Source organism: Phragmites australis, chromosome 21, assembly GCF_958298935.1.
Source record: "Phragmites australis chromosome 21, lpPhrAust1.1, whole genome shotgun sequence".
NCBI classification, from domain to species: Eukaryota; Viridiplantae; Streptophyta; class Magnoliopsida; order Poales; family Poaceae; genus Phragmites; species Phragmites australis.
This window is the reverse complement of record NC_084941.1, coordinates 8,574,832-8,602,221: the sequence shown is the minus strand read 5'-3', so window position 1 is coordinate 8,602,221 and position 27,390 is coordinate 8,574,832. Positions and strand designations below refer to the sequence as shown.

At 44.9% G+C, this 27,390-nt stretch overlaps 1 protein-coding gene across 1 annotated transcript; it reads left to right on the top strand.

Moving 5' to 3' along the window:
- Window positions 1-17,532: 17,532 nt before the first annotated feature.
- LOC133903095 (ubiquitin-conjugating enzyme E2 4-like) lies at window positions 17,533-24,888 on the top strand. The gene is made up of 7 exons (XM_062344457.1): window positions 17,533-17,840; window positions 17,992-18,181; window positions 18,278-18,357; window positions 18,641-18,755; window positions 18,843-18,895; window positions 18,994-19,122; window positions 24,541-24,888. The coding sequence occupies exons 2-7, from the start codon at window positions 18,138-18,140 to the stop codon at window positions 24,669-24,671; spliced, it is 552 nt and encodes a 183-aa protein (XP_062200441.1). The 5' UTR covers window positions 17,533-17,840; window positions 17,992-18,137; the 3' UTR covers window positions 24,672-24,888.
- The last annotated feature ends 2,502 nt before the right edge of the window (window positions 24,889-27,390 follow it).

Here is a 27,390-nt window from a genome sequence, read left to right as displayed (position 1 = left end):
CTATCGGCACTGATACGAACGTACCCAAAATTTCTGTTAAATGACATTTTGGCTCAACTCGCATCCATTTGGCTCAGCTTGTGTCCTTTATCTCGTTGTCTCCTCCCTCCCTCTCTCTCCACCTTATCTCTTCCTCTCCCTCCCTCCCTCTGCCTCCAAAGAGTAGTAGCCCACTCATCGAGCCCGTGCTTATTGAGAGCGCCAAGCTATGTGAGCTCCTAGCCACCACTCCGGCCTCCTATCTCTCCTCCCCCCCCTCTCTCTCTCTCTCTCTCTCTCTCTCTCTCTCTCTCTCTCTCTCTCGAACTGGATCTCCTCCTCTCTCCTGATTTGGGGGTGCCACCATCCTCCTCCTCCTCCTCTCTCTCCCTTACATCTTTCCTTTCCTCCATAGCCACAAGCGGACTCAGGTGGCGTGCGACTCAGGCGCATGAGCGGGCGGAGGCTAGCCTCCGAGCTACAGCCTCCGTGCGGCGTGCTGCTCGGGCGCAGGAGCGAGCGGAGGCTGGCCTCCGAGCAGCGGCCTCCGCGCGGCGTGCCACTCGGGCGTAGGAGCGGGTGAAGGCCAGCCTTCGAGTGATGTGCGACTCAGGCGCAGGAGCGACATGCGGCTCGGGCACGTACTGGATCTCCCTCTTTGTATTCTTTTCATTCGATTTGATTGTCTTCTTATGTTTGAGATGAGCATATAGATGAGATAAGTATATGGATAAGATTGTGTTCTTGTATACCGGCAGTGATGAGTATTTGGATGAGATGAGTATATGAATGAGATTGTGTTTTTGTGTACCGGCAGAGATGTGTATATGGTGAGATTGTGTTCTTGTGTTTGAGATGAGTATATGGTCAGAGCTGGCGACAGGAGTGGCGGCGGTAGCGAAGTAGTATTTGTGTTCTTGTGTTTGAGATGAGTATATGGTCAGAGCCTGCTCGGATGCCGCTACCACCATTTCTCTCTCTTTTTTATTGCTTGAAAATAGCATTTGTGCTGGGTGGGCATCCGGCACCGATAGTTGGAACTATCAGTGCCGATTTAATAGTGCCGGTTGAAAACCCGGCAGTGAAGCCGTTTTTTAACCTTCACTAATAAGCCTTTTTGTAGTTGTGAATGGCTTGATGACATTGGTTCTAGCAGTGAAGTACCAAAGTGAGGCATGTTCTAATAGCAACTAATGGCCTGGTATCATTTTGGGTCAAAGGCTAGAGCTTTGGTAGTCATTCTATAGTGAAATTGCATAAGACAGACATGGACAAGATAAGAGAACCAGTAAATGCTATCAAAACCTGATACTAAGTCAGGTGCAGTTTCCTAAAGTAATTCATTGTAGTTCATTCCTACTTTTGCAGCCATTGCCTGTCAACACTTTGAGATCAACAAAATGTTTTCTTTGAACAATTACAGTTACAACAACAATAGACATTACTTTCATGGCACACTCAAGCCCACGAAGACGGCTATTGTCAATATGTGGGCGCTTATTTTCCCTTTCAAGTCGCAACTCTCTAGCAGAAACATGTGGCTACACACTTCTCTTCCTTCTATTAATTTCTTCCTTCTCAATGATGCTAATTGCCTCATCACCGAATGCTAGCCTACCATGGAGCATTCTACCCACACACTCATAAAGTATGGTAGCATCTAATTGGGGATGCTCATCTTTCCAATTTGGTTCATACTTCTTTTTCATTCCATCTGCATATTTTTCCTTAAAAAAATAGCAAGAGGCTAGAATTAGTAACATGAGAACTACATGAGTTAGGAGTAAAATGTTCCATTAACATACCCATTTCCCAATAGCACTCTCGCTGCACAACCGGTCATCATTTGTCCCTTGCTCTATTTGGTGTGAGTGCATCCAAACACTTGTAATTCCAGGATCCACACCAGTTTTGAGTGCCTACATTTCAAGAATAATAAGTGTGTATACTCCAGTAGCTTCCCAATGCTTCAAAATGCTTTTAAAGGGTAGTTATTACTAGATATTGATGCATAGATGGCAAGCTTCTTGAGCCGTTGCGATGGTATACAACACCATCACCTCCAGCTAGTCTATTCCTTTTCGCAAGTAAGGACTTCCTTCTAAAAGTTGGTGTGCTCCAATGCTCACACAAAAAACGCCATCCTTCAGTAGTAGTAAAATTCTCTGGCTTAGCTGCTATCATTGCTTCTTTTGTTGGCCAGCAATTCCCCTCATCGTCCAACTCTTCCTCCGGCACATTACCATTCTTATATAGTGTCTTCACTGCTGCTTTCTTCTCTTCGTTCAACATCTGAGTCACTCTTTTTGTAAAGTTTATCTCCAAGACTCTCTACCTCAACTCTATCATCTGGATCACACTTGTAACGCGACTGAACAAGCATGCAACACACATTAGTTGCAGTTAGATGGTAGCTAAGACAAATTGTAAAACAACAGCAACACTAATTATGTAAAGTATACCCAAAACTTTGTCAAGACTCTCTGATCATTTGGTTCTCCATTTGTCCTTGTCCTCTTGAAATCTCACCATGTTAATACCGGCTTCAAGCTGTTTCTAGTATCAATGGCATCATGATACATCTCACGAACTAGAGCACCCATCACAGTTGGGGGTTTCTGAGAACCTTTGTAAGGATATACTTCCCAGTAACTGTTAATTTCAGAATATAGGATATTATCACGTGGAAAAAATCCGATCAGTAAGTGACACACGTGTACAGAAAAAGTAAACAAACTAGCATACAACTAAAAATTTGCTTACATGCCAACATGCTTGATGGTGGGCCTTTCTTTCTCGAAAAGTCTTTCACTGCTCTCAGTCTTTGATTGAGTTGTCTTCTTACCCTCAGTCTGCTGATTTGATGAAGCCAATATGTTATTTCCTATTGAAGCATTGGATGTAGACCTACCAGACTTAGGGGACGACATAGCTCTATGATTCAACATCTATTCATCTTACTTCACGCATGACAATTATTATCAATTAGGAAAAAGTGAAGTAAACATGTTTAGTTGGCACAAATAAGACAGGGGAACCATAAGTGAAGTACAAACCAACATGAAACAAGTATGCTCAATATTACCAATAACCTTAATTAAATAGTAAGATAAAATTTGATGTAACTGGAAAACAAACTGACAATATCAGGAATCTAGCCTTATGCACTGTAACATTCTGAGGCATTCAATAATCATCATAAAGCATCATTATATAGGAAAAAATGGCATTCAATAATCATCATAATCATATTCTGAGGCATCCTCTTGTGTGTTATCCTCGTCATCATTGGTGTCTTCTTGGTCACTATTTTCTTCAAGTAATTCTTCTTCTTTCCCACTACTACTCCCATCACTATCTAATGGATCCTTGGTACTGCTTTGCTTTTCTATAATTTCAATTTCATGGGGATCCAGGATATCATATGACTCATTTTTGGACACAATGGAATCATCAAACAAGCTCTCAACATCAATGGAAAAGCTTCCCTGTAAACCATATTTTTAGAAAACTACATTTGCAGTAAGCGGCTCATGTGCATTATCTACATCAGGGTTGCTCAAGGTGCTTAGTTGTATCTTGTAAACAAACCACCAATCACGCAGATCACACCTCGGAGATGGGTAGTGCAAGTAGTACACTTGTGTGGCCTGGTGAGCCATGGCAAATGGTTCAAAATTTGCAAGCTTTGAAGACTACTTTACCTCAACCAAACCTAATTTAGGTTTAGACCTAAGACCACTAATAGGGTCAAACCAGCGGCACTGTAGGAGAACCATGTCAATTCTTCTACCAACATTAAGGATAATTTGATAATGTCCTCGATGACACCATAGTAGTCGAGTTGTTGGTCGTTTGAGGTGAAGTAAGACAAACAAACCCCAGTGTTCACTATGATCAACCTTGCATGAAAATTCTCATAATGCTCCGACCTAAATTGACAGCCATTGACATCATATGAGTCATAAGACAATGCTCTAGATCTGCATCTATTGGCTAAATTCCACAAGTCCTCATCAGCAGTGGGATCATTTCTACACTAGAAAAGCAAAGAATTTTAATTTGTTAGCAGATATATTAGTAACCATGTGTACATGGTAAATGGTTAAGGAAATAGTTTTTACAGTTTTCTTAAACCAATCCACAAATTCTTCTATCATCAGTTGATCAAGGTCCTCAACAGACAAATTGGGTTGCTCCACACACTTTTGTTCCATAAATGCTCTATAAACATATTCAAATTTGATAACTTGTGGCAAGCAAGAATAAATTGTTTCTATTTACATCACTTACTCTTGAAAATGTTCTACGACAAAGCAATTGTTCAAAATATATAGTCTTGCCGCATTCAACTCTTGTGGTGAGAGGTCTCGAGAAACACCCCTACCATGAAGGGTGCCTCTATATTGGAACACATCTAAGGTGAAACCATCATTGTTCACCTGTATTCCTATGTTGTTGTATATATGAATCCTCTTCCATATAGTGCGGACACGCTCGCTAATGTACCCTGAAAAATAATATGTAATCTCTTGCACAGTGTGTGCTTGTACGATTGAACCCTCTTCTCTTGACTTGTTGTGCACTTTTAGTCAAAGGTCGTGTATGTACCTAACATATTTGTTTAGTAACACAAGATCTAAAATTGAATACAAATTAATTCAATGGTTGTAGTTTTGTGATATTAATAAATACCCCTCATGTTGGTACATCCAACGAGATGTGACAGGACCACCAACTCTTACCTCGTATGGAAGATGCACTATCAAATGTTGCATTACATTAAAATTCCCTAGTGGAAACATTTTCTCGAGCTTGCATAGCAGAACCGGTTTCTCCTTCTCAAGTTAACTCATTTGCTCTAGATCATTTTCTTTGGTAGATAATTGTCCATAGAAAAAGCATAATTCTGATATATCCTTCCATTCCTTATTGGGGATGAAGCCCTGTAGTGCAATTGGTAGGAGGCACTCAATGATTACGTGGAAGTCATGGCTTTTTAGGCCAATAAATCTTCGTTGAGCTAGGTTCACTGATTTTCTTAAATTAGCAGCAAACCGATTTAGAAACTTCAATTGTTTGAACCACTTCAAGATAGCAAATTTATCATCCTTATTAACACAATACTTCGCTCTTGGCATTTCTTTTTTCCCCTCACATTTCAAGTTGCATTCTCCCAATTCGCAGATATGAAGTATGTACTACTTGTCAAAAAAATACCTTTAATATAATTGTTAGTACGTGTTAACTTGTTACTTGTTCATATATGATGTCACTTGACAATTTTTGTTATGCAATTTGACCATTAAATTTTGAACTTGAATTTAAAAATCTTAAAATCATATTAGAGTATTTCACTTGAATATTTGCATTTAGATCAAAATTCAATTTTCGATAACATTCAAGGATATGACTTCGTACTTTAGAGTATGAGCCACATATGTTATGATATATTAATATGAAGGAAAATTCCAAATATGGAAAAACAAAAAAAAGGAAACTTATGGGACAACTGTTCTTATTCCGAGGGCGTGTTGCCTTCTCCGCTCCCGTGCATGGTGATCGACCCGAAGCCGATGCCGCCGCCCTGCTCCTCGTGAAGCCGCCACGGCGCCAGTCCCGCCAATTGGTGCAGCACTGTCAGCTGTTGATCAGGTGCACACGAGCATTGCGATTCTGTAGTGTCCACGAGAGCTGGTGTCCATGAGGGCGGACTAGATTATGAAAATCTCAGGCGTTGTGCTTAGAATTGGAAATGACTCTTTTGCTTGCTTAATTATGGAATTACGTAACAACAATTTGTGCTTAAATGAGAAAAAATCGGGTTTTCTTATTTTTAAAAGAAATGTCGAAATCCATTTCCAAATATATATTTTGGAGGGGGGGGGGTGATGTTATTAGTTAAAATTTATAGTATTTCTTTCAAATTCACATGCATCCATCAAAATTCCACAAGATATCACTTTATTGGGAATTTTTCACAAGCACACATCCGTTGATATATATAGTTTTCAAAAAAGTTTCAATTCAAGCCAAAATACTGTAAGCAACATAGGGCCCACCTATAAGATATAAAAGATAATTGTTGTTGGGTCCACATACTACTAAAATGAATTGACCACACAAGCTAAGTAATGCCTCATCATCTTAGGGTGCATCTAGTGGGAGAGCAAAGTTAGATGAGATGTGACCATCCTTATTTTTAGATTAGATGATTCAATTTTCTGTTTAGTTGGATTGATGGAATGAGTCAGTTTTCTATTTGGTTAGTGGGATTAAAGTAGATAGGACAAGCTAGTTTTTAATTTGGTTAGATGGGTTGAAAGAGCTAAGTTGGTTATACCACTTGATTATGTAGTATTTAGATGAATTTTAATTAAATATTGGTTTAAGATTTTTGAACCAAATTCAATTAAAATGGGTTACTAGTGAGCTCTAATTAACTCATAAAAACGTTTAAAATATTTGGACACCTTGTCACTAAACGAGCACATACACCAGAATTTTAATGAAATATTGGCTTAAGTTTTTTGTCAAACTAATTAAAATAGGTTACTAGGGAGATTTAGTTTGATCATAAAAAAATATTTAGAATTTTTGGACAGATTTTATACTTCCAAATAAAATCAAGAGTTAATTAAAAAATATGAACACACACGAGCAAACCTAGATGGCGTTTGGCAAATTTGCCTGGATCCTCCCGTCCAGCATCTCCACAATATATTCCTTTTTCCCATCCACCTATCCACCCCATCCAACCAAACTCCCTAAAAAGTGGGATGACCATCTTACATCCACCCCCATCCACTCAATCAAACACACTCTTAATGCATGGATGACATACCTTTGTCAAAACTATTATCCTTAGAAGTGCAATTAATTATGTGATTAGCTAAAGTTTAAGAGGTTCCATGAATCGACTATGTTCTTATATATGAAAGTGCAAATCCTCATATGATTTAACCCCACAATATTTATAGTATCCAATTTGGGATTTAAAAGTACTTTAATTTAAACACAATTTTAATGAAAAATGTTCTACTAATGACAAATTTCTCTCTTGTGAAATTTGAAAATCCAAATATCATAAGATAGCCATAACTAATCAACCATATGAGTCATCCAAGAAATTTCAAAAAGTAAAAAAAAAAAAAATACATGTCAGACCTCTCAAGTTAGTTTTGACCATCAGTCATTCAAGAAATAGTCGAGCGTTCACCAACCGTCGACAATTGTTAGGTACTCTCGGCTATGGGTCACCTAATACCCAACCATTACTTTAATACCATCGGGTACAAATCAAACCGTCGGCAATGATTCATATAATAGCCGAGTGTACCCTGAAGACGGTCAACAATTGTTAAATTGTCGACCATTTGGTCTAAGTCCCCGACGGGACATCGTGTGGCCGTCAGAAAATGTATGAACCGTCGCTCATTTGGTACAAGGACCGAGGGTTCAACTTGTAACCGTCGGGAACATCATAATCGTCGGCCATCAAATAATTTCACCAATGGGTCGTCGGCTATTCTATACTACCATCGACCTAGGTTAGGTTTCTAGTAGTGGGCGCTCGTGAGTGGGTCGGCTTCGTCGTGTGTGAGCGGCATGACAGTCGACGAGGCCCGAGAGTGGAAGGCTATGCACAGACAGTGCAAGGCGAGGCACAATGCAACTCGGCTTGTGCGCAACGGCGCATCCAGGCAGGGCGCGGGACAAGCAAGCAGCGACGTGCTTAGCGCATGAAGCAGTGGTGCGCTGGCGTGCAGCGACACGCAAGGTGTGCGCAGGCATGCAGAAGGCACACACGTGAGGGCAGTGCAGGTCTTACTCTTGTCATCTAAAAAGAAAGTCCAAATGTATCTCGAATAATCATCAATAATGACAAGACAATAGAGATTACCACCAAAACTTTTTTAGGTAGTTAGTTTAAAGAGGTCCATGTCACACCCAATTTTGTTCTTCCTTTGCTGATATTTCCTCCGGAGGATAGCTATCTCCCCCGCCTGGAGAAGGGGTGGTCTGATGAGCTCTTACGACCTCCGGAGGTTGTAGTCCCTGTGAGGAGCCTCGAGCCTTACAACCTCCGGAGTAGCACCGGATGGTGACTCCCTGGTAATGCCTATGGGCTAGGACATTTCCTCAACAGTAGCCCCTCATCTGTTGGCCCAAGGTGCGGAGTGGTGAGAAGATGTTAGAAGGAATTAGCTCCAACCTAGCATCATATTCAAGATCTCTTGAATAGCCCTTTGCCATCGGGGAGTCTCTCTGTAGTGCAAGTGATGGTGGCAAGGCTCTGACAGAGACGATGTATTTCGGAGGGAATTACTTGGTTCCCCATGGGCTTCGGAGCTTATGTGGAGGTTGGAGGCATGGCCGTCGTTGGAGCCGAAGGCTGTCAAGGTTGTGATTGAGGCACGTGCTCCAGAGCCCTTGTTGGGGCCAGAGTGGGCCCTTCAGCGCCTCTGATAATGAGTCCTTTAGCCACTTGAATCGTCATAGTGGAGATTACGTGTGGAAGAAAGGTATTTTCCTCGTTTTCTTGGCCCAAGTATTTAAGGACATGAAGTGACAGTGGTGCAACTGACTAGGTAACACGTGGGTTCGCTGGGGGGTCTCATGCTCGTGGCCCTTGCACGCACCGAAAGGAGACCCGAGCCATAAATGCGACGAGATTTGCATGCAAAAAACTAGGGTGTCATTGTAGGATGTTGCCACGCATACAGGGATCGACCAGGATGTAGCCACGGGCCCCCAGGGGAGTAATAGGAAGTGTCACGAAGCAACCCCCGCGACTGTTATGTTTCCTTCGTCGGGCATGCATGACTGATCGGTTCGGCTATAAAAGTCAGGGTTCACCGAGTTGATCCCTCACTGTTGTGTGAGGGAGCGCTTCTCCTTGGCTTGAGAATGATGCCCTCTTCCTCCTTATCATCGGAAATGATGATGGCCTCGACTGGTTCACCACCTCTGATGCATATCCTGGTTCTGCCTACCGTGATGCCTCCGGAGGTGAGCGATCTCATGGGCATGCTTGCAAGGCTAGAACTAGCGCTTGCAAGGTTGGAATCGACGACCATTGTGCTTTCAACCTTGCAGAGGGGGCTGCCTCCCGCTGCTCCAGCTCAACCTCCAATCCGAGCGGTCGCTCTCATTGAGATCATCGATATCTCTGGCGATGAAGGGGAGGTCGACTGGGATCTCCTGATGAAGGAGATTGACAAGGAGGAGAAGGCGGAAGCGAAGAAAGGGGCGGCCCAGATGGAAAAGGAGGCCAAGGAGGAGGGAAAGAGGGTTGTGGAGGAGGTCTCTTTGTCCTTGTCCTCATCTTCCAAAAACTCGGGGGCTGGCTACTAAATCAGCTTCTGCAGCGGTAGGCTTCAAATGAAGCGCATACACCGCTTCATGCGTGGCCACTGTTAGGGATCGTAGTTTTCTTTTGTCAACTTGTACTCTTTCTCTCCCTGGTTTACTCTCTCGGGATTTGTTTCCTGTATGTCAATGCTTCTCTTTGTAAGTGTCCTTTGGATGTGCAAGTTTTTAGTAATATAACTAAACCCTTGGAACCGCTTAGTGTTCTTTTCTCGAATCAAAGTGTATGATGATCCTCCGAACATGTGGTCAGACATGTCTTTGTGCGCTTCCAACACGATATACCCTTTCTTCTATCCGCTATCGGTTCAGACTCCTCTCCAAATTTGTTTCAGATTTCTGAGTCAAAGCGGTCCACCCAGAGCTCAGTAGATGGGCTCCGGAGGCAAGGCCATCCAGAGCCGCATGACAATGCACCGGAGGAGTTACCAGAGGTGAAGGTGATGGCAAGGCTAGGGGAGGCGGTCCGTGACCCCCTGGGTCCTTAGTCGTGGCCAGGCTCTGAAGGTAGGGCCATACGAAGCTTCAAGAAAGTTTGCCGGAGGTGAAGGCGATGGCTAGGTTGGGGGAGGCAATCTGTGACTCCCTCGGCCCTTAGCTGCAGTCAGGCTTTGGAGGCAGGGCCATCCGGAGACCTACGATGGTTTGTCGGAGATGAGGTTGATGGCTGGGCCAGGGGAGGCAGACCGCTACCCCTCAGCCATTACCTGCGGTCAGGCTCCGGAGGCAGGGCCATCTGGAGCCCCGCGGTGGTTTACCGGAAGTGAAGCCGATGGCTGGGTCGAGGGAGGTGGTCCACAACCCCCTCGACTCTTAACTGCGGCCAGGCTCCAAAGGCAGGGCCATCCAGAGCCCCGCGACAATTTGCCAAAGGTGAAGCCGATGGCTGGGCTGGGGGAGGTGGTCCGCGACATCCTCGGCCCTTAGTTGCGGCCAGGCTCCGAAGGCAGGGACATTCGGAGCTCCATGGCGGTTTACCAGAGGTGAAACCGATGGCTGGGTCGGGGGAGGTGGTCCGTGACTCCCTCGACCCTTAGACGCGGCCAGGCTCTAGATGCAGGGCCATCCGAAGCCCTGCAGTGGTTTACCGAAGGTGAAGCCAATGGCTGGGCCGAGGGAGGCGGCCATGACCCCCTTAGCCCTTAGCCGTGTCCAGGCTCCAGAGGCAGTACCATCCGAAGTCCCGCGGTAATTTGCCAGAGGTGAACCCGATGGCTGGGTCGGGGTGGGGAGATCCGCGATCCCCTTGGCCCTTAGCTGTGGACAAGCTCTGGAGGCGAAGCCCTCCAGAGCTCCACAGCTTTTGCTGGAGGTGAAGATGATGGTTGGGTTGGGGGAGGCGGTCCGTGACCCCATCGGCCCTTAGCCGCAGCTAGACTCCGGAGGTAAGGCCATCCAAAGCCTCGAGGTGGTTTGCTGGAGGTGAAGCCGATGGCTGGGTCGGGACAGGTGGTCCATGACCCTCTCGACCCTTAACCGCGGCTAGGCTCCGAATGTAGGGTCATCCAAAGACTCGCGGTGGTTAGTTGGAGGTGAAGCCGATGGCTGGGTCGGAAGAGGCGGTCCGTGAACCCCTCGGCCCTTAGCCGCGCCCAGGCTCTAAAGGAAGAGCCATACGAAGCCCCATGGTGGTTTACTGGAGGTGAAGCCGATGGCTGGGTCGGGGGAGGCGGTCCACGACCCCCTCGACCGTAAGCAGCGACCTAGCTCTGGAGGCAGGGCCATCTAGAGCCTTGCAGTGGTTTGTCAGAGGTGAAGCCGATGGCTGGGCCAGAGGAGGCGATCCATTACCCCCTCGGCCGTTAGCCATAGCTAGGCTCCAGAGATAGGGCCATGCGGAGCCTTACGACATTTGCTGGAGGTAAAGCTGATGGCTGGGTCAGGGAAGGCGGTCCGCGACCCTCTCGGCCCTTAGCCGCAGTCAGGCTCCGGAGGCAGGTTCATCCAAAGCCCCGCGGTGGTTTGCTGGAGGTGAAGCCGATGGATGGGCCGGGGGAGACGGCCCATGACCACCTCGGCTCTTAGCCGTGGCCAGGTAGTGGGCAGTAGAGGAGTCCATACCTGCTTCCATGCCACACAGAGTGGACTTTTACTTAATATTTGATATGTTCTTTATGTATGATATATGGATATGTATAGATGAGACTGTATTGTATTGACTTCACATTTTGCCTTACATTTTTGGTCACACCAATGCTTTGACTGTCTCCCCTTTCCTGGCCCCCTCGCCTCCTGCGGCCATTAGCGGCTGGTGGGTGTGATTCTCTAGTGGTGTTTTGTTGAGTTAGGTGGGAACAAAGCTGAATTCTTGTTGCCCTCTAGGTGACCCAGGCTACCGAGGATATCCCTTTGGTGTGTGGCATCCATACTAATGAGGTTATGCAATGCCTTCCAGATGATCTAGGCATAATATGCCTTCCAGGTGACCTAGGCATGCTTCGTTTGTAGGTGTGTAGGCTCCACTGCCTACCAAGGCTATGCAATGCCTTCTAGGTGACCTAGGCTCGATGCTTTCCAGGTGATCTAGGCACGTTATGCCTATAGGCGCATGGGCTTGTCCGCCACCGAGGATGTCCCTCGGACGCGTCGCATCTCCACTACCGAGGATGTCCCTTTGGTGTGTGGCATCCACACTACCGAGGCTATGCAATACCTTCCAGGTGACCTAGGTATAATACACCTTCCATGTGAACTAGGCATGCTGCGCTTGCAGGTGTGTAGGCTCCACTGCCTACCAAGGCTATGAAATACCTTCCAGACGATCTAGGCTCGATGCCTTCCAGGTGACGTAGGCATCCTATGCCTACAGGTGTGTGGGCATGTCCGCCACCGAGGATGTCCCTTGGGTATGTCACATCTCCGCTACCGAGGATGTCCCTTTGATGTGTGGTATCTACACTATTGAGACTATGCAATACCTTCCAGGTGACCTAAGCATAATATGCATTCCAGGTGACCTAGGCATACTGCGCCTGTAGGTATGTAGGCTTTCATTGATGTGTACTATTTGAGTGAAGGTATAACTTAAACAAAGTTTTGCTACCTACTATTTGAACAGAGATATAGCATAAGTTTGATAGTCTACTGTTGTCAGCGAAAGGCTAGCTGTGACACAAGTGATGACTAGGTCAGATGGCTATGTTTAGCATATGCCAAACTAGGATATAACTCAAGTTTTGCTGTCTATTATGAACAGGAATATGACTTAAGTTTTACTATCTACTGTTGAAACATAGATATAACTTGAGTTCTACTATTTCTACATGGTAGCTATCTGTCGTTGAGACCTACAATAGCTAGGCTAGATACCAGCTAGGCAAACTATTGCTTGGTGATCATAGGCATACCTTTGCCAAAATAAGGTCTCCACTGCAAGGTCAAAGGTTCGGAAACCCTAGTAGCTCCGAGGCAGGGAAAGGGTTAGCCCCTCCGACCTGAGTCATCTACAAGAGGGTTTTGGTCTTGCGGACCTTCGAAGCACCTAGGGCCTTCTTGTCGGGGCCTAATGTCCTTTTTCCCTGGCCAACCAAACACGTACCGAGCGCGATAGGGAGGCCTACCGAGAGCTCCAACCATCCGGAGCTTAAGGCGGGGCCCTCTCGTGTTCGTGACCTATCGGGCTCCATTATGGTTAGGGCTGTCGGGGCAGCTTAGTCTTGATCATTGGGGTCTTGTATTGTCAGCGATGGAGTTGGCAACGACAGAGTGCGGTTGGAGGCGCGGAGACCTGCCCGGGGGGCCACTCTAGTCTCACGACGTGTGTCACCTGTCGCCGGCTTCCTCCCCTCCTAGGTGTCCTGCTTGCCTTCTGAGGTACTCCTCCTAAAAAGTTATGAGGGTTCGATATTCATCTGTATTGTGGCCACGTCCGAGCTTATGTAGGATGCATCCATACACTTTTGGTGGTACCAAAGCTTGTGGTCGGTGTCGAGGGCGTCGGCGGGGGTTGTGCGCGCCGGAGCCCATGGTTTTCGGTGAGCCCTTTTCCATCCGGGGAGGTCGATGAGGCTGTCAGGCGAACTGACTCTCAAAGTCGGAGTAGTCCTGACTACACCTTCTCAACCAGGATGGACTCGGAGCCTCTTTCACGAGGTTGACATCATGATTGCTTTGTTGACGATGTTGACAGGGTATGCGCGCCCCGGAGTCCTGGGCTACCTTGGAATCCTCTTCCACCGGAGGGGTCGAGGAGGATGTCAGGCAACCATATTTTTTGAAGATGTCAGTTCGGCAAGGGTGTCCCGGGTGTTGTCATAAGAGATGCCTCGGAGCTGGGCCCAGACATGAATACACTTGGGTTTGAGTGCCCAGAATCATTGGAGAGCAGCTTATGTGCCTGCGGTCTCAGCCGTAACCTCCCATGGTGCGGCGAGGTCTTCACTGCGCCACTGTTGGAAGACCTCCGCGCCGGCTTGGACCTCCATGCCAATATATGCTATTGGGTCATCATTGGCCGAAGGGTCGCTATTCCACCCAGCTGCGAAGCCAGCGGGGGTACATGGTGTGCTTAGTCTGAGCTACCATGCATATTTCTTCATGGGTGTGGAGATGATAACGGCTGCTAGGGCTGTTGGTGGTCTTTGGTGGTGTCCTAACTCTCTTTTTACTTCTATGTTCAGATCCCCACAAACGGTGCACTGTTGGCAGAAGAAAATTTCTTCCACGAACAAGTATGACGAGAGCACACTCATACGAATGGCTCAAGCTTAGAGAAGAAGTGAAGAGGAAGGAACACCAAATATATTGATCGTCAAAAGATTCGTCCTTTGGTCTGGTGGCCAGGGGTCTATATTTATATTGTCATTCGAGGTGTAAACGTATAAGTATGCCCTTACAGAGATAATGATACAAGTTACCACCATACTGCAGGGACTTTGGACCGGTCAAACTTACACAGCCCGAGCTCTCGTAAAAATACTTTTACTCCTACTTAAAAGATATTATCTATTATGGCAAATATAGTGGTGCAAGCAACCGCAAGGGTGCAATGTTGAGTCGATCGTCAATTGCGGCACGGTGTCGCACTGTACCGGGTGTTAGGATGGCCTCTACTTGCATTGCCATTAACTGCCGGTCACTTTGTGTCAGATGACTACAGGAGGTGTCCTTCCTTTGTTGATATCCTACGGAGGCTAGCTGCCTCTCCCGCCTAGAGAAGGGGTGGCCTGATGAGCTCTTACGACCTCCAGAGATTGTAGTCTCTGTGGAGATCCTAGAGCCTTACAACTTCTAGAGTAGCACTAGATGACGAATCCCTAGTAATGCCTATGGGTTGGGGCATTTCTCCCAACAGATAGTCTCCTTGGACATTAGCATATGGAGTGCTAAAAACACCACTATCGAGGCTCAGCTGCAGTCGAGCTAATGAAGCCTCGTGATGGCTGCTCTGAGGGAGTTTGTCCCTCGATCTCGGGACCGATGCTGATGGAGGCATGCCTATTGGAAGCCGTCGTTGAAGACCAGGAGGTGCTGGTCCTCCTACGGTTCGTTGATGATTGATGGTATTAAGAGCGTATAGAGCTTTGGCTGCATATGTCCTTGGCGGTATATCTCTAGCATTGTCGGCATTGGCGGGTGCTACCGCTAGATCCTTGAGAATTTTCATGTTGTTATTCACCATGACATTTGGATCTACCACCATCGGATCGACAGGTGGGACCCCGGTTCCTCCATCCATAAACACAAATCGATCTGTTTGGTTGCTCTGGCTATCGACGGAGCCGTCGTCACCACTCATGTCGCTGTTGGTGTACATGAACTGCAGAACATTAGGCTCTTTAGGATCCCATTCAAGGTGTCCCACCTCGCGGTACGCGTCAAATAGGCTGGACTCAAGAATACCGATGTGGATTAGTCCACCCTAATTGTCCCAACGGAAAACCATAGTTTCAAATGTGATCTTCGATCCAGTCAGGGGCTATTCAAAAGCGATCTCTAGCGACTCGAAGTGGTCGTAGAAGCCGGCGTGGGAGAATTCGGTGCGAATGTGCACTTGAGACACAGTCGATTCTGAAAAGCAGAAGCCCCCTACTTAGTGCGCCAACTATCAAGAGTTTTTCCCTAACAATATGTTCGTAAGAATAACGGGGTTGTCTTCATGATTCAGGAATCGGACAGGAGACGAGACACATATGATGTATACAGGTTTGGGCCCTAATTAGAGTAATAACTTACGTCCTGTGTGGTCGATGATCTATCTATATTCACTTGAGTATAAGTAATGTGTCTAGATCTATTACAAGGAGTAGATGAGATCTAAACTAGACTAATGAGGAAGTCGCTGAGTACCTCCTATGGCTCTGGTGCTTGCTTTGAGTTGCAAATGAGTTATGCTTCTCTGGGAAAAAAAGAGAGTCTCCCTTTAGGGGTCTAGGTCCCCGCCTTATATAGGGGTCCTGTATCATCTCGTATCTCGCCGTAGTTAATAGAGAGTTCTTCATCTTATCCACCAAGGAAGATCAGATAAATCCGGCTAGGATGCTAATTGTTATCGAGTTAGGTAATCATGACCTTCCAAGTACGTGCCTACTAGGACTCTGAGAGTATGAGATACTGCATATTCAGTTCCGTAATATCTATAGTTGTTAAGAATGTACACAACATACTTTTTCTGTATATGGTATATTCTTTATACGTATATACTCCATTCGACAAAACTTTTGAAATTTTAAATAGAAAGTGGAAAACCTCTGGTTTGAAGGCTCGAATTTTTCTTTGATAGTTTGCAGTTTTCCTGGTTGATAGCTCGAATTTCTTTGTTGAAATATCCAACGTTTTAGTTGAATATTTCTTAATTTTCGGTTGGAAGCTCCTTTCCCGATCGGGAGGGCAAGCACAAACGCCGGCAGTATTGGCAAATAGGCAACCCAGCGGCAATAGTCTGACGGGGCAATCGTTGGATGAGGGAATAGTAACCATGAAAGTGGTTTTCATAGGTACCATGGAAGCTAAAGGCTTATTTGATTTGCTATCATAAAATCCTTATCAAATATTGGTAATGCTCTCAAGTTTGATCCACAGCTAAAATTTGGCACGTCCCAGCAACCGTTAATGTAAAACCGAGGGCGAGCGCGTTTTGGCAGCCGCTACAGCATACAAATTGATGAGGCGACAACAGGTTATTAGTTGCAAAAAATTTGAGTTGTAGCAATCTTGAAGTGGTTATAATTCTTAAACCATGTTTATTTCAAAAAAATAATCCTTAAACTATATATCCGATTGCACTATAATATTCATTATAATTAAATCTACAACTGTGACAGCCGCTAAGTTTAGATAAATTCCTTTCTTACAATAGACTGGGATTAAATGTTGGAACCTATGATGTGACGACACAAGATACCACTTGATTATATTTTAATAAAAATGAATTTGTTGACGAGTACATTTTAGCACACATTTCTATAGTTGCAATTAAGCATAATTTTCATATAAAGTTTTGGCATTACACACGAATTGTCATGTCATCAATCCAAACATCAAATTTTTTACCCATGGTTTGGCATACTCGGATTTTTATAACCAATCAGCCCCTAAATAGCGCTTCTCACGTTTTTTAACGAGATAATTTAAAAGACACTACTCGATAAACAACATTCACGTGATGAATCCATTGCCATTATTCTATTCAATCCACCTTTGTACAAAACAAGTAAAATAAAACAATTTAGGTCTAGTTTGGAACATCGGAAATTTTCTCAATTTCTACAGGAAATTAAACAAACTCATGAAAAGTTTCACAAAATTCCCGTGATTTTTTTTCATTCCACGCACCTATCCTTCAAAAAAGATAAAGATCGGAGGGGCCAGCCCCCAATTTATCTTCTGAACCGGTTTAGTGAGAGTGCATTCATCTGATCGTTATACCGTGAGAATCTTGGCACACAATTATATTGTTGAATTCGGCAGCTTGTGTTGGTTGCACATTATCCACGGAAGATGTATATGTAGTACGCTAAGCACACTTTATTAGGGTAAATTTAATTCACTTGTTCACTCGTCTTACTCGGCAAGGCTAGCATTGCCAGTTTTTGACAGCGGTTTTGATTCTCTCTCACTGGCCGGATGAGCACAAGCATCAAGGCAGTGTGTGCGTGATCTAAATAGGTGAAACCTTACCGAAGAGGCAGGCAAGCCACGCGAGCATTTCAAACGCGCCCTTAATCAATGGAAGGCGTCCATTGCTGGCCTGCCACGCGCAGGCTTAGGGGCGCCGAGAGAAGTTCGCCGGAACACGCCTCTCGCACCATTGCCGCTGAAGCGAAGCAGGCGGTGGTTTTGGCAGCCGGCCCAGCCAAATAGAGATCACGAGAAGAAAGAACCGGAACAAATTAACCGGCGCCGAACTCGCCTCCATGAGCTCTTCTTCGTCTCCAATCACAGCAAACCCTTCATCCAGAGAAAACTAATCCACAGGTTTCACAGGAAGACGGCGTGGTTGGGGCGGCGATTAGCGCCCGTGCTCTGCGTCAGCGAGAAGCAATTTTGCCGTGATTGCGTCCCTAATCCTCTCTCCTCTCTCCTCTCTCTTGCTTCGTTTTGTCCATTTCCCATGTGCTTGTCTCGCGCACCCTCGCCTCCCTGTCCCCCTCCCCTCATCTCTCTCTCTCTCCCTCTCACAATAAAATAAATCTCGCGCAGGGGAGGACGACGACGCACGCACGCACGCACCGTCACAGGCTGCTCAATCTTTCTCTCTCTCTCTTATCCCCAAGACAAGAGACGCGTCTCCCCGAACAGGGCGAGAAGAGGCGGTGGGTGTTCTTGTTCTTGGTTCCCTTTCCAAGATGTCGTCCCCGAGCAAGCGCCGCGAGATGGACCTCATGAAGCTGTGAGGATCTTGGAACGGTTCCCTGCTTTTGATTCTTGTTTCCTGATGGGTTCTCCTTTTGATCTGGTCTTTCTTGGGGTTTTCTTGGTGTCGCAGGATGATGAGCGACTACAAGGTGGAGATGGTGAACGACGGGATGCAGGAATTCTTCGTCGAATTCAAGGGTCCTGCCGAAAGTACGAACCCTCTCGCGAAACCCGGTTTCGTCCCTGATGATCCGCGTTCCTGGTTCTGATCTAGATGTAGGGGGTGAAGCAAGTAACCGCGAATTTTTCCATGTTGATAAAAGTGTGCTGCAATTGTAGGCTGATTTTGCTGTATGCTTGGTGGATTGGGGATTGTTCAGTTGTTCAGTTGACCTGGAGCATCCTCGTTTCAGTGAATTTGAGTATTTTTTTTGGGTGTTATGGGGAGAGAAGCTGTGTTGTTTGTCTAATGAATGTGTGCTCAATTTGGTAGGTATTTATCAAGGTGGTGCCTGGAAAGTTAGAGTAGAACTGCCTGATGCATATCCTTACAAATCCCCGTCGATTGGCTTCATTAATAAGATTTATCACCCCAACGTTGATGAAATGTGAGCATTTTTTATCCCTATGCTATTGGTTTAGTATAGCTGAACCTCAATGGATTACCATTTTCTGACCTGCTTTTGTTTATGTAGATCTGGTTCTGTCTGTTTGGATGTCATTAACCAGACATGGAGCCCAATGTTTGGTGAGATAGTCTTCCGTTTGAGCATAACCATGAGCACTCACTGCTTATTGTAGCATCTATAGCCTGAGCTTGATTTCTCCCCGACAATGTTTTTGCAGATCTAGTAAATGTGTTCGAAGTATTCCTTCCGCAACTTTTACTGTATCCAAATCCTTCTGACCCATTAAATGGGGAGGCTGCTGCGCTGATGATGCGTGACCGTCCTGCTTATGAACAGAAAGTGAAAGGTGATGTGTCTCAACACAATCCCCTAATTGTTTTCAGTACCTTGCCTGTAGCCTTAGATTATTGTTTGATTCAAGGATCACCTCCAGTTCTTGTCCATTATGTCTTATTACTGATTCATATTTTTCCTTCAAATGCATTGCAACCGCAATATTTACTTATTGAATATTGAGTGAACCCACACAGTGTACTCTTGCAATCTGGCTCGTTGAAGCACCAAATTAATGTGAAAAATTCTGATCTTTTTACAATTAACTTAGCATGCATGCACTAGTTAACTGCAAGCTTAGGTCTCCAAAACCTGAGATGATTGATTTATACTAGAACACAAACAGTGACTAGTGTTGCACCTCAACAAGTTCTCCAAAACCTAACATGGCCGAGTTATACTACTGAGTACTGCACAAACAATAACGATAGCAAACGCTTGACTTGAACAGGAAACATAAGAGGGCATGCATTACACTAACTCAGGAATTGGTGCTTGCAAATTCAAGTTTGCTAATAAAAATGTCCCATCAATATAATGCACATGTCCAACCTATATCATTATATTATTTCTCTGCTACTAATTCTCCTATGTCCTAGTCAAATTACTTCAAACTCCGCTCCCAAGTCTATCCTACCCCATCTCTGACTTCTCTATCTTTCTGCTGGCATTTAAGTGCTGGGACCAAATTGAGGAAGAAGCAGCACATCATGCTAAGAGGGACCATAGTAGCCAGTGAGCCCACGAAACTCCTGTTCAGTCCTACCACAGCATGTTGCCTGCTGCTGTGGGCTCATCCTTCTTCCATATTTCATGCTGTATGCTTCCTACTGCGCTGCAGCTCTCTTGTCGTGCACCCATTCCGCAGTAGGGGACATGTGTTCTGCCGAGCATGCCATGGTTTTGATGGGAGCTAGTTCTGTGAATTTGTGTCAGGGACCAAACCTGGAAAACAGATACCCAATGGAATAGATCCGAATTTTATAAGCTCGATCTAAATGCAAAAGAAGAGATCATCTAGCAAGAAGAGGTAGGACATAATAATTTTTGTGCCTTAATATCAGAGGATGAAGACACAATGTTGCTCATATATCTTGATGATTTCAGACTGGAAATCAAGATGGCAACAAATTCTCTGCTAAATCTCTTATCAAATTACCTCAACTGCATTGGAGGGATAATGGAAGCAGCAGGACCATCTTCACTCCAGCAGCCTTCACCATTTGCCTATGATGAGAAAGGCTGAACGGGAATGGGGGTCAAGGTAGTGGATGGATGTGGAAAGGGAAGGCTAGGCTAAAGTGGGACCTGATGATGTAGAGACATGTACACGGAGGATGTAGTTGGCTAGTTGATTGGTCTTATCTATGGAGGATGGTGTTGGCTAGTTGATTGGTGTGTCTAGGGTTTAGACTTCATCTCCTTGGACTCATAGATGATCCTTTGATCTAGATCCTTCGATGCAGATGAAACCTAGTAAAACCATCGTATGTATTATAGATACCTGAATTGTGTGGCCCTGCCTTACCTGGCTCCTTTTGCCAGTGGCAACAACCAGACTGCTCCTTTGGGCAGCTGCAAGCTCGAATAAACACTGCCATGACCTGGTTTGCTGACACTGAGCATGATTCAACGATCACGCATGGACAATTGGTCACTACCCAATCTGATTCATCGCTGCTCATGCTCGATTTGATGTCCCGCGTGCCCGTCCTTGCCCTCAGTGCTCGATTTTTTGCTGCCGCTGTGATCCAGTTCAAATGACATAGGCAAAGATCCCAACCTTCTCCATTAGAGGAATCACATCCAGCTAATAGGAGGCCACAGGGAAGATGATGTGGAGTCTAGCTGGTAGCACATCAAAGCCATAACTCTAAGCGAGAAGCATCGTTGGATGGTGAGGTGATTGGATATGGAGGCATGAATGCGCGGTAGCAGCGTTCGATGTTCTGATGGAGACGATTTGGGAGATAGGCTGCTGCAGGCACCGTTGCTTTGCTTCAAGTTGGGAGGGGGGTGGACGAGCGCTCAGGCAGAGGGCACAATCAACATTTCCTTTCTTTTCTGTCACCTAATCAAGCTCTAACGGATGTGGACGGAGCAATGGACAGTGATGGTATTTTCTAGTACCCATCTCATTTGCAATGGTATTTTCCAACCAGTGACCTTTGCGATTTTATCTTCCATGTCGCACTCTTTTGCGATAGTATTTTTCTAATTTGCTCTTTGGACAACGTCCAGAGAAAGCAAGCTTTGTTGTTTGGTTCCATGTTAACTTCATTTGCCTGTGCACGTGGCTGGCTTGCTCTCACGGGGAACCAATTCGGCTCTCCTTGTTGGGCAAGCTTTTCCTGTCCAGTTTAGGGCAAGCTTGCCATCAATAACAAGTAGTTTTCGCCTCTACCAAATGCCGCTCCTTGCCTGGCAAGGTCAGGACTGCCCTTGCTTTAGATCCAAATGCACTCTTAGTTTCAACTATATCTTGCCCCATTTCTTATGTGCTTGCCCCTAGGGGTACAATCGGATCAGATACGGACGGATATCACTAATCTTATATCCTATCTCACATTTTTTTTCTCGGAGTCAGAGTCAGATACGGATAGTGCCGGATATAGATAGTCTCGGTCACGAATACGGATTGATTTAGTTTGAATATGCGATGTGTCGGGTGCGAACATTGTCAGTCACGAATATTTCTTCGGATATATTGAGTAAAAACAACAATCATATATATCACATATGTTATGATCATTTGATCATTCCATAAGTCCAAAATCCAACTACATTGTGGGCAAAATCTGATTACCACCCGAAAAAAGTTCCACCATGCATTACAATATTCATCTTAGACTTATGTCTGCAACAAAATAATCAATAACAGTCCGATAACATCTAAATTACTATTATTCCAACTTCAAGCGCATACCAAAGATGTATTACAGTATTCATCTTTGCCTTCATTGCCTTGGTGAGTGGTGACGGTCAAACATCTGAACAATTGTTACCTTCACGGTCTTCACCCATCACTTCGAATATTGGTTCTTGCTTTATGAAGTGCGATTGTAGATGGTTCCAGAGGGATTTCATGCCCTTGGTGGATTCACCGTGAGTTTTGAAAATACACTTATTGCCCTTCGCCCAAATGTTTTTCTCTATGACACCATCATCTCTCTTACGTGTCTCCATGGACTTGGTGAAGTAGTCCCAAACTTTAGAGGAACACTTTTCCTGTCTTTTTGCAGCAAGCTCTACTTCTGCAGTGCAAGTCCCATCATCGGCAGTTTCTTCATCAATAATAACAATAGGTTCCGCAGCAGCAGCAGCAGCAGGAGACACTCCAATGCTTGCACACATACTCGCATTTGTTGTTGCCATCCTAATTCCTAAATCCAATAAATAGAAAGAAGAGACAAATATTAGTTTCTCAATTGAGCAATGGATTGGAAGACACTATGATGGCATGCAAAATGCTTGTCAGTTGTTACTGTATTTCCTGTGACATTCAGTTCAACACTGACTAAAATGTTAAATCCAGCACTTAAAATATTCTATGCTAGACTATGACTTTTCTATTAAGTGGCAAAAAATCGAACACTCTAGACAAGAAGGTTATCAACAATAGCACAAGATTGTATTGTGAACAACTGAACAAGTAGGCAAATATGCAAGAAACCAGAATTGTTGGGAATTATAAACATCTGAAGTGTTGCTATCAATAGAGTTTTTAATATAAATGTATGCATAACATGATATGTTGCACAATATAGTGAATTATCTCTTATTACTTTGTGAAATAAACCACCACTTGTGAAATCCAAACAAAGCCTCTGCCATGATGGTTGTTCACAGATAACGAATGTTCTCATCAGATTCTCTATTTGACTTCATCCAAAACACATACTGCTGCTTCTTCTATGAGGTTCTAACCGCATCTCAAGACATCATGGCCTTAGCTAAGTCCCCTCCATTCACACTGGTGCTATACTGGGAGGAAGCTCTTTGTGGGAGTAGTACAAACTGAAAAGAGCATAATGCTTGCTGTTGGTGGCTAATAAAAATAATTAGGATCTAAAGTACAGATCAGAGAGCGAGCTGCTTGCTGCTGGAAGGGATCACGGATCCGAGAGAGATGCGAAGCTTACCGCATGCGGCAAGGGAGGCGTGATTCCCTGCAAGGGATTTCAGATCAGAGAGCGAGTGAGAGAGCGAGAGGGGAAGGGGAAAGGATGAGAAGCTTACCGGCAGCGAGGGAGGCACGATTCCTTGGAAGGCCGAGTGGTGGCGAGGGAGGCATGAGTCCCTGGAAGGCCGAGCAAATGGAATCATGGAAGGGAACAGAGAGTGAGCTAGAGAGAGAAGGGGGGGGGGGGGGGGAGGGAGGGACGAGAAGCTTACCGGCGGCGGCGGTGGTGGCTAGGGTTTTGGCTTGTGGCCTTGCTGGTGGTAGGCCTCTTGTGTCTTGACTGAAAATTTGGGCCGCGCCTGGCCTCGCGCGGGTTGGGGGGGGGGGGGTTGTTGGTTGGCTGTTGGATTTGGAGGAATCGGGTAGTAAACTCGGATACTTATCGGATAGATCCGATAAAAATATCGGATATCCGGTATCCGACGGAGACTAGCTGCCCTGTATCCGGATCTGATATCCGATTCAATATCCGATATCCGAAAAAAAAACTCGGATATCCTAGTTTTTTCGGTTCGAATAGCGTCTGAACCCTTTCGGGCGGTCGGTCGGTCGGTCGGGAAATATCCGTCCCATTTGGACCCGTACTTGCCCTAGCAAAAAGTGGCTAAGGAATTTAAAATATACAGAAAAAAAATGACATGTGAAACTCTGATAACTTGCCCAATCCAGTCTAGCATCATCAATGCTCCTTTTCTGTCTAACCAGCTAATGCTGCCTCTGTCTGCTTGATTAGGTGGTGTAGAAACCTTTGAAACTGTGAAACTAAGGTTATGCGGCCCTAGCTGATGACAAGCCTATGGCACATGATTTATTCAGTCGCTGCCAGATGCCATGACTCCTTTTCATCAATACTGCTGTTCAATATAAAGTTCACCTGCTAAGGAAAAAACTGAACTTGCAATGGTTCACTTGCTTGAATAAGTTAATACTTCCTTTGGTCGATTGGTTTTTTATATTCCTGATATTAGACCTTTCCTATCTTCAATTATTGATATGTATGTTCAGATAGACTTTTGGTGAGTAGTAGTAGTTAGGTGCTATCAACCCAGGGTTCCATCATTTCCCATAACAGCATGAACCCTCATTTTAAGTCACGAACAAGGCATATTTTCTTTCAATTTACCTCATGTGCCAATGTGCCATATTGGAGCACTACTTCATGCATCGTTGGCCAACTAGGCATGCTCATTATGGTTTCGCTCCACTTGCCACTAAGGAGCTAACTTGCTCGTTCCCTTATTTCTGCAGAATACTGTGAAAAATATGCCAAACCAGAGGATGCTGGCATAACCCCAGAAGATAATTCCAGCGACGAAGAGCTTAGCGAAAACGAAGACGACTCTGGCGACGAGGCTATACTTGGCAACCCTGATCCTTAGTCGAGCTGGTTGCTATGTCACCAACTCATCATATACAATGTTCATTGCAGAAATTGCAATCAAACAAAACTGAAAAAAAAAGGAAAAAGTGGAGTCATGTAAATAAGTGTACCTTGTATGTTATCCAGTGCTGTTTATTTCAGTTCGCCAGTTGAATTTGCATCCAGATTTGTGCTTTCGTTTCAATGAATAAACAAGGTTGTAGGTTTTGCCATAAGGTTCTTGCTTGATTCAGTTTCAGGTTGTGCCTTGCTAGTCCAAACAATCAAATGTCGGACTTGTGATGGTCAGAAATTGTGTTCCATGCAGTTCGTTGCCAAAAATTGTTAAAGGTTTTGTTCACATTGTCTTTGAGTTCATTTTCTCAGTCGTGACAAATCACTGCTCCTGTAAAATCGCTGGAGCAACGTTGCTGTATTTGTTTAAGTACAAGTTAAACACTCGCACACTACACTTACATCTATACACACCCACATGGCTTGGGGACATGTTTCAATTATTGAATTTACATGTGTATGTACTATTTAATATCAAGAAAATGCAAGCATCCGTATTGAGTCTGACCTACTTCAGGTGTCCGTATGCTTGGTGCTAGTGATATTAACTTTACCAGTTGGTACAAATACATCTCTTTTTCGTTGGATACAGGTTTGTTGAGAATATTCTTTGGATACAGTTGGGTCTCACCTACTTCAGGGTGCTATAGGCCCGTGGCGCCTGAGCAACTCCAGCCCATCACTAGCACCATGCCCACGACTCCAGCGGTCCAGCCCGTCACTAGCACCAAGCATACGGACACCAACTAGTAGATTACAACAACGTAATTTCTATCGTTTTTCTATTTTCTACTATAAATAAAATAAAATAAATAAATAAATAACAGGGACGAGGTAAATCAAAAGACCTATAACATCAACATCTGTACTGTTACAGAAAGCACGAGTTTGACGGATGCAGAGAATCTTAGTTGTCCACGCGTCTCCAACTATATGGTTTACTTCTCCAGTGAGATTGTATATCTCATCAGCATCATTACATCCTATAAAATTTGCTTCTCTATCGGTACCAGTGAGTTTGCACAATGCAGACCTAATCAATTAATTCCATGAATTTGGAAAGCCCCTCTGACATCAACTGCTCCGCCGGTGGCAACCTTTTCAACTGAACGCGCATTAAACTCCTCCACGATAGCCGCCACCGGCCTCCCTGCTCAGTGCGGGGGCATCCCCATCCGCGATGATCTACTCTGCACCGCCAGCCTCCCCTCAGCAGCTCAGCACACGACTATCTCCTCCGCGACGACCTACTCAAGTGTCATCGGCCTTCCGTGCTCTCCTTTGCGATGGTCGCGTTCGCGCCGCTGGTATTCATGGCTCGGCACGTGGTCACCTCCTCCGTCGTGGTTTGCTCTATTGGTGCCTCGCAAGAAGCTGAGAGCGACCATCTACAGCGAGTTGCGTCTCAGTTCATCATAGAAATACGCATCGTCTTAAGGTTCATGGTTCACTACAGTATTTTGTTGCAATTTGGTTTCAGTTATCTTCTATGCTGAAATGCTCTGATCACTAGCTAATTTGATATCATTAGATATCTCAGTGCATATATGCAGTACTTAATTTGAAATGCTTATTTCTGGCGCACTTTCTTGTTGAAACGTAGGGAAGAAATGTCAAGAATTGGTAACCAAGCAAATTGAAGCAAGATGTGCAAGTGATAGGGCACACTATGCAAATATGACACCTGAGCAGAGACAAGCAATACGTGATTGTCAGAAGGTGCGTTCTGCAAATATGACACCCGAGCAGAGACAAGCAATACGTGATTGTCAGAAGGTGCGTTCTGCAAATATGACACCCGAGCAGAGACAAACAAGGTGTAATCAACAGAATGTTCGTAGGCATGAGTTTATAGCCAATCAAATTGATGCAAGCCGTGCAAGTGATAGGGTGTGTTATGCAAATAAGACACCCAAGTAGAAGCAGTCAAAGATAGACCGTACAAACATGCTCCATGCGTTGCGATGCAACATCCCGAGTAAATATTCCATTGCAATGGAGATCCATTTGTACAACCTATCATATGTGCCCCTTACGATTAGTACCTCCACCCCTGATGGTTGCATAATCTCTAGTGACTGTCCCACACATGGTGTTGAAGGTTCTCCTGTAGAGGTGGAGATTCGAGATATGAATGACTGTCAAAGATCACATGGGCAACGTGTAACACTAGGAGAAAGGCAAACATTGCTTGCCCGTTGTAATGCAACTTTCATAGCTAGACGAGACACGAGAGCCTCTGTTGCATCCAAAGAAATCCTACAGTAGAAACACATGACACCAGTTGTGTGGACCCTCCAACACAATCAGGCGTTGCGAACAATTGTAATTCCCTCAGTTGTGTATATTTCCCCTTGTATTTTCAATGTGAAACCTACCCTCAAGTATGTGAACTCATGTTCATTTGACAAAAGACCCTTCTTCAACCTCTCAACCTACCAATGTCACAACGTCTCCAACATGCCTATTTGTTAATGAAGACGGTAAAGTTCTTGGTTGTATTTGTTTACTTTTGAAATACAATACAAAAAGAACCACTATTTATCGTAATGTTCCATAGGTGATGATAAAGCCATATTCGAAGAGGACACGGACGAGGAGGACTACATGTTCGCTGGTCAAGGTACCTTTTGCACTGGCCATATCCCTTGTTAGTATCATAC

Excerpts from the sequence above, each read along its gene's own strand:
- LOC133903095 (XM_062344457.1), top strand. The coding sequence starts at position 18,138 with ATGTCGTCCCCGAGCAAGCGCCGCGAGATGGACCTCATGAAGCT. Across the intron at positions 18,756-18,842 it reads CACCCCAACGTTGATGAAAT|ATCTGGTTCTGTCTGTTTGG; the intron begins GTGAGCATTTTT and ends TTGTTTATGTAG. Across the intron at positions 19,123-24,540 it reads TTATGAACAGAAAGTGAAAG|AATACTGTGAAAAATATGCC; the intron begins GTGATGTGTCTC and ends TTATTTCTGCAG.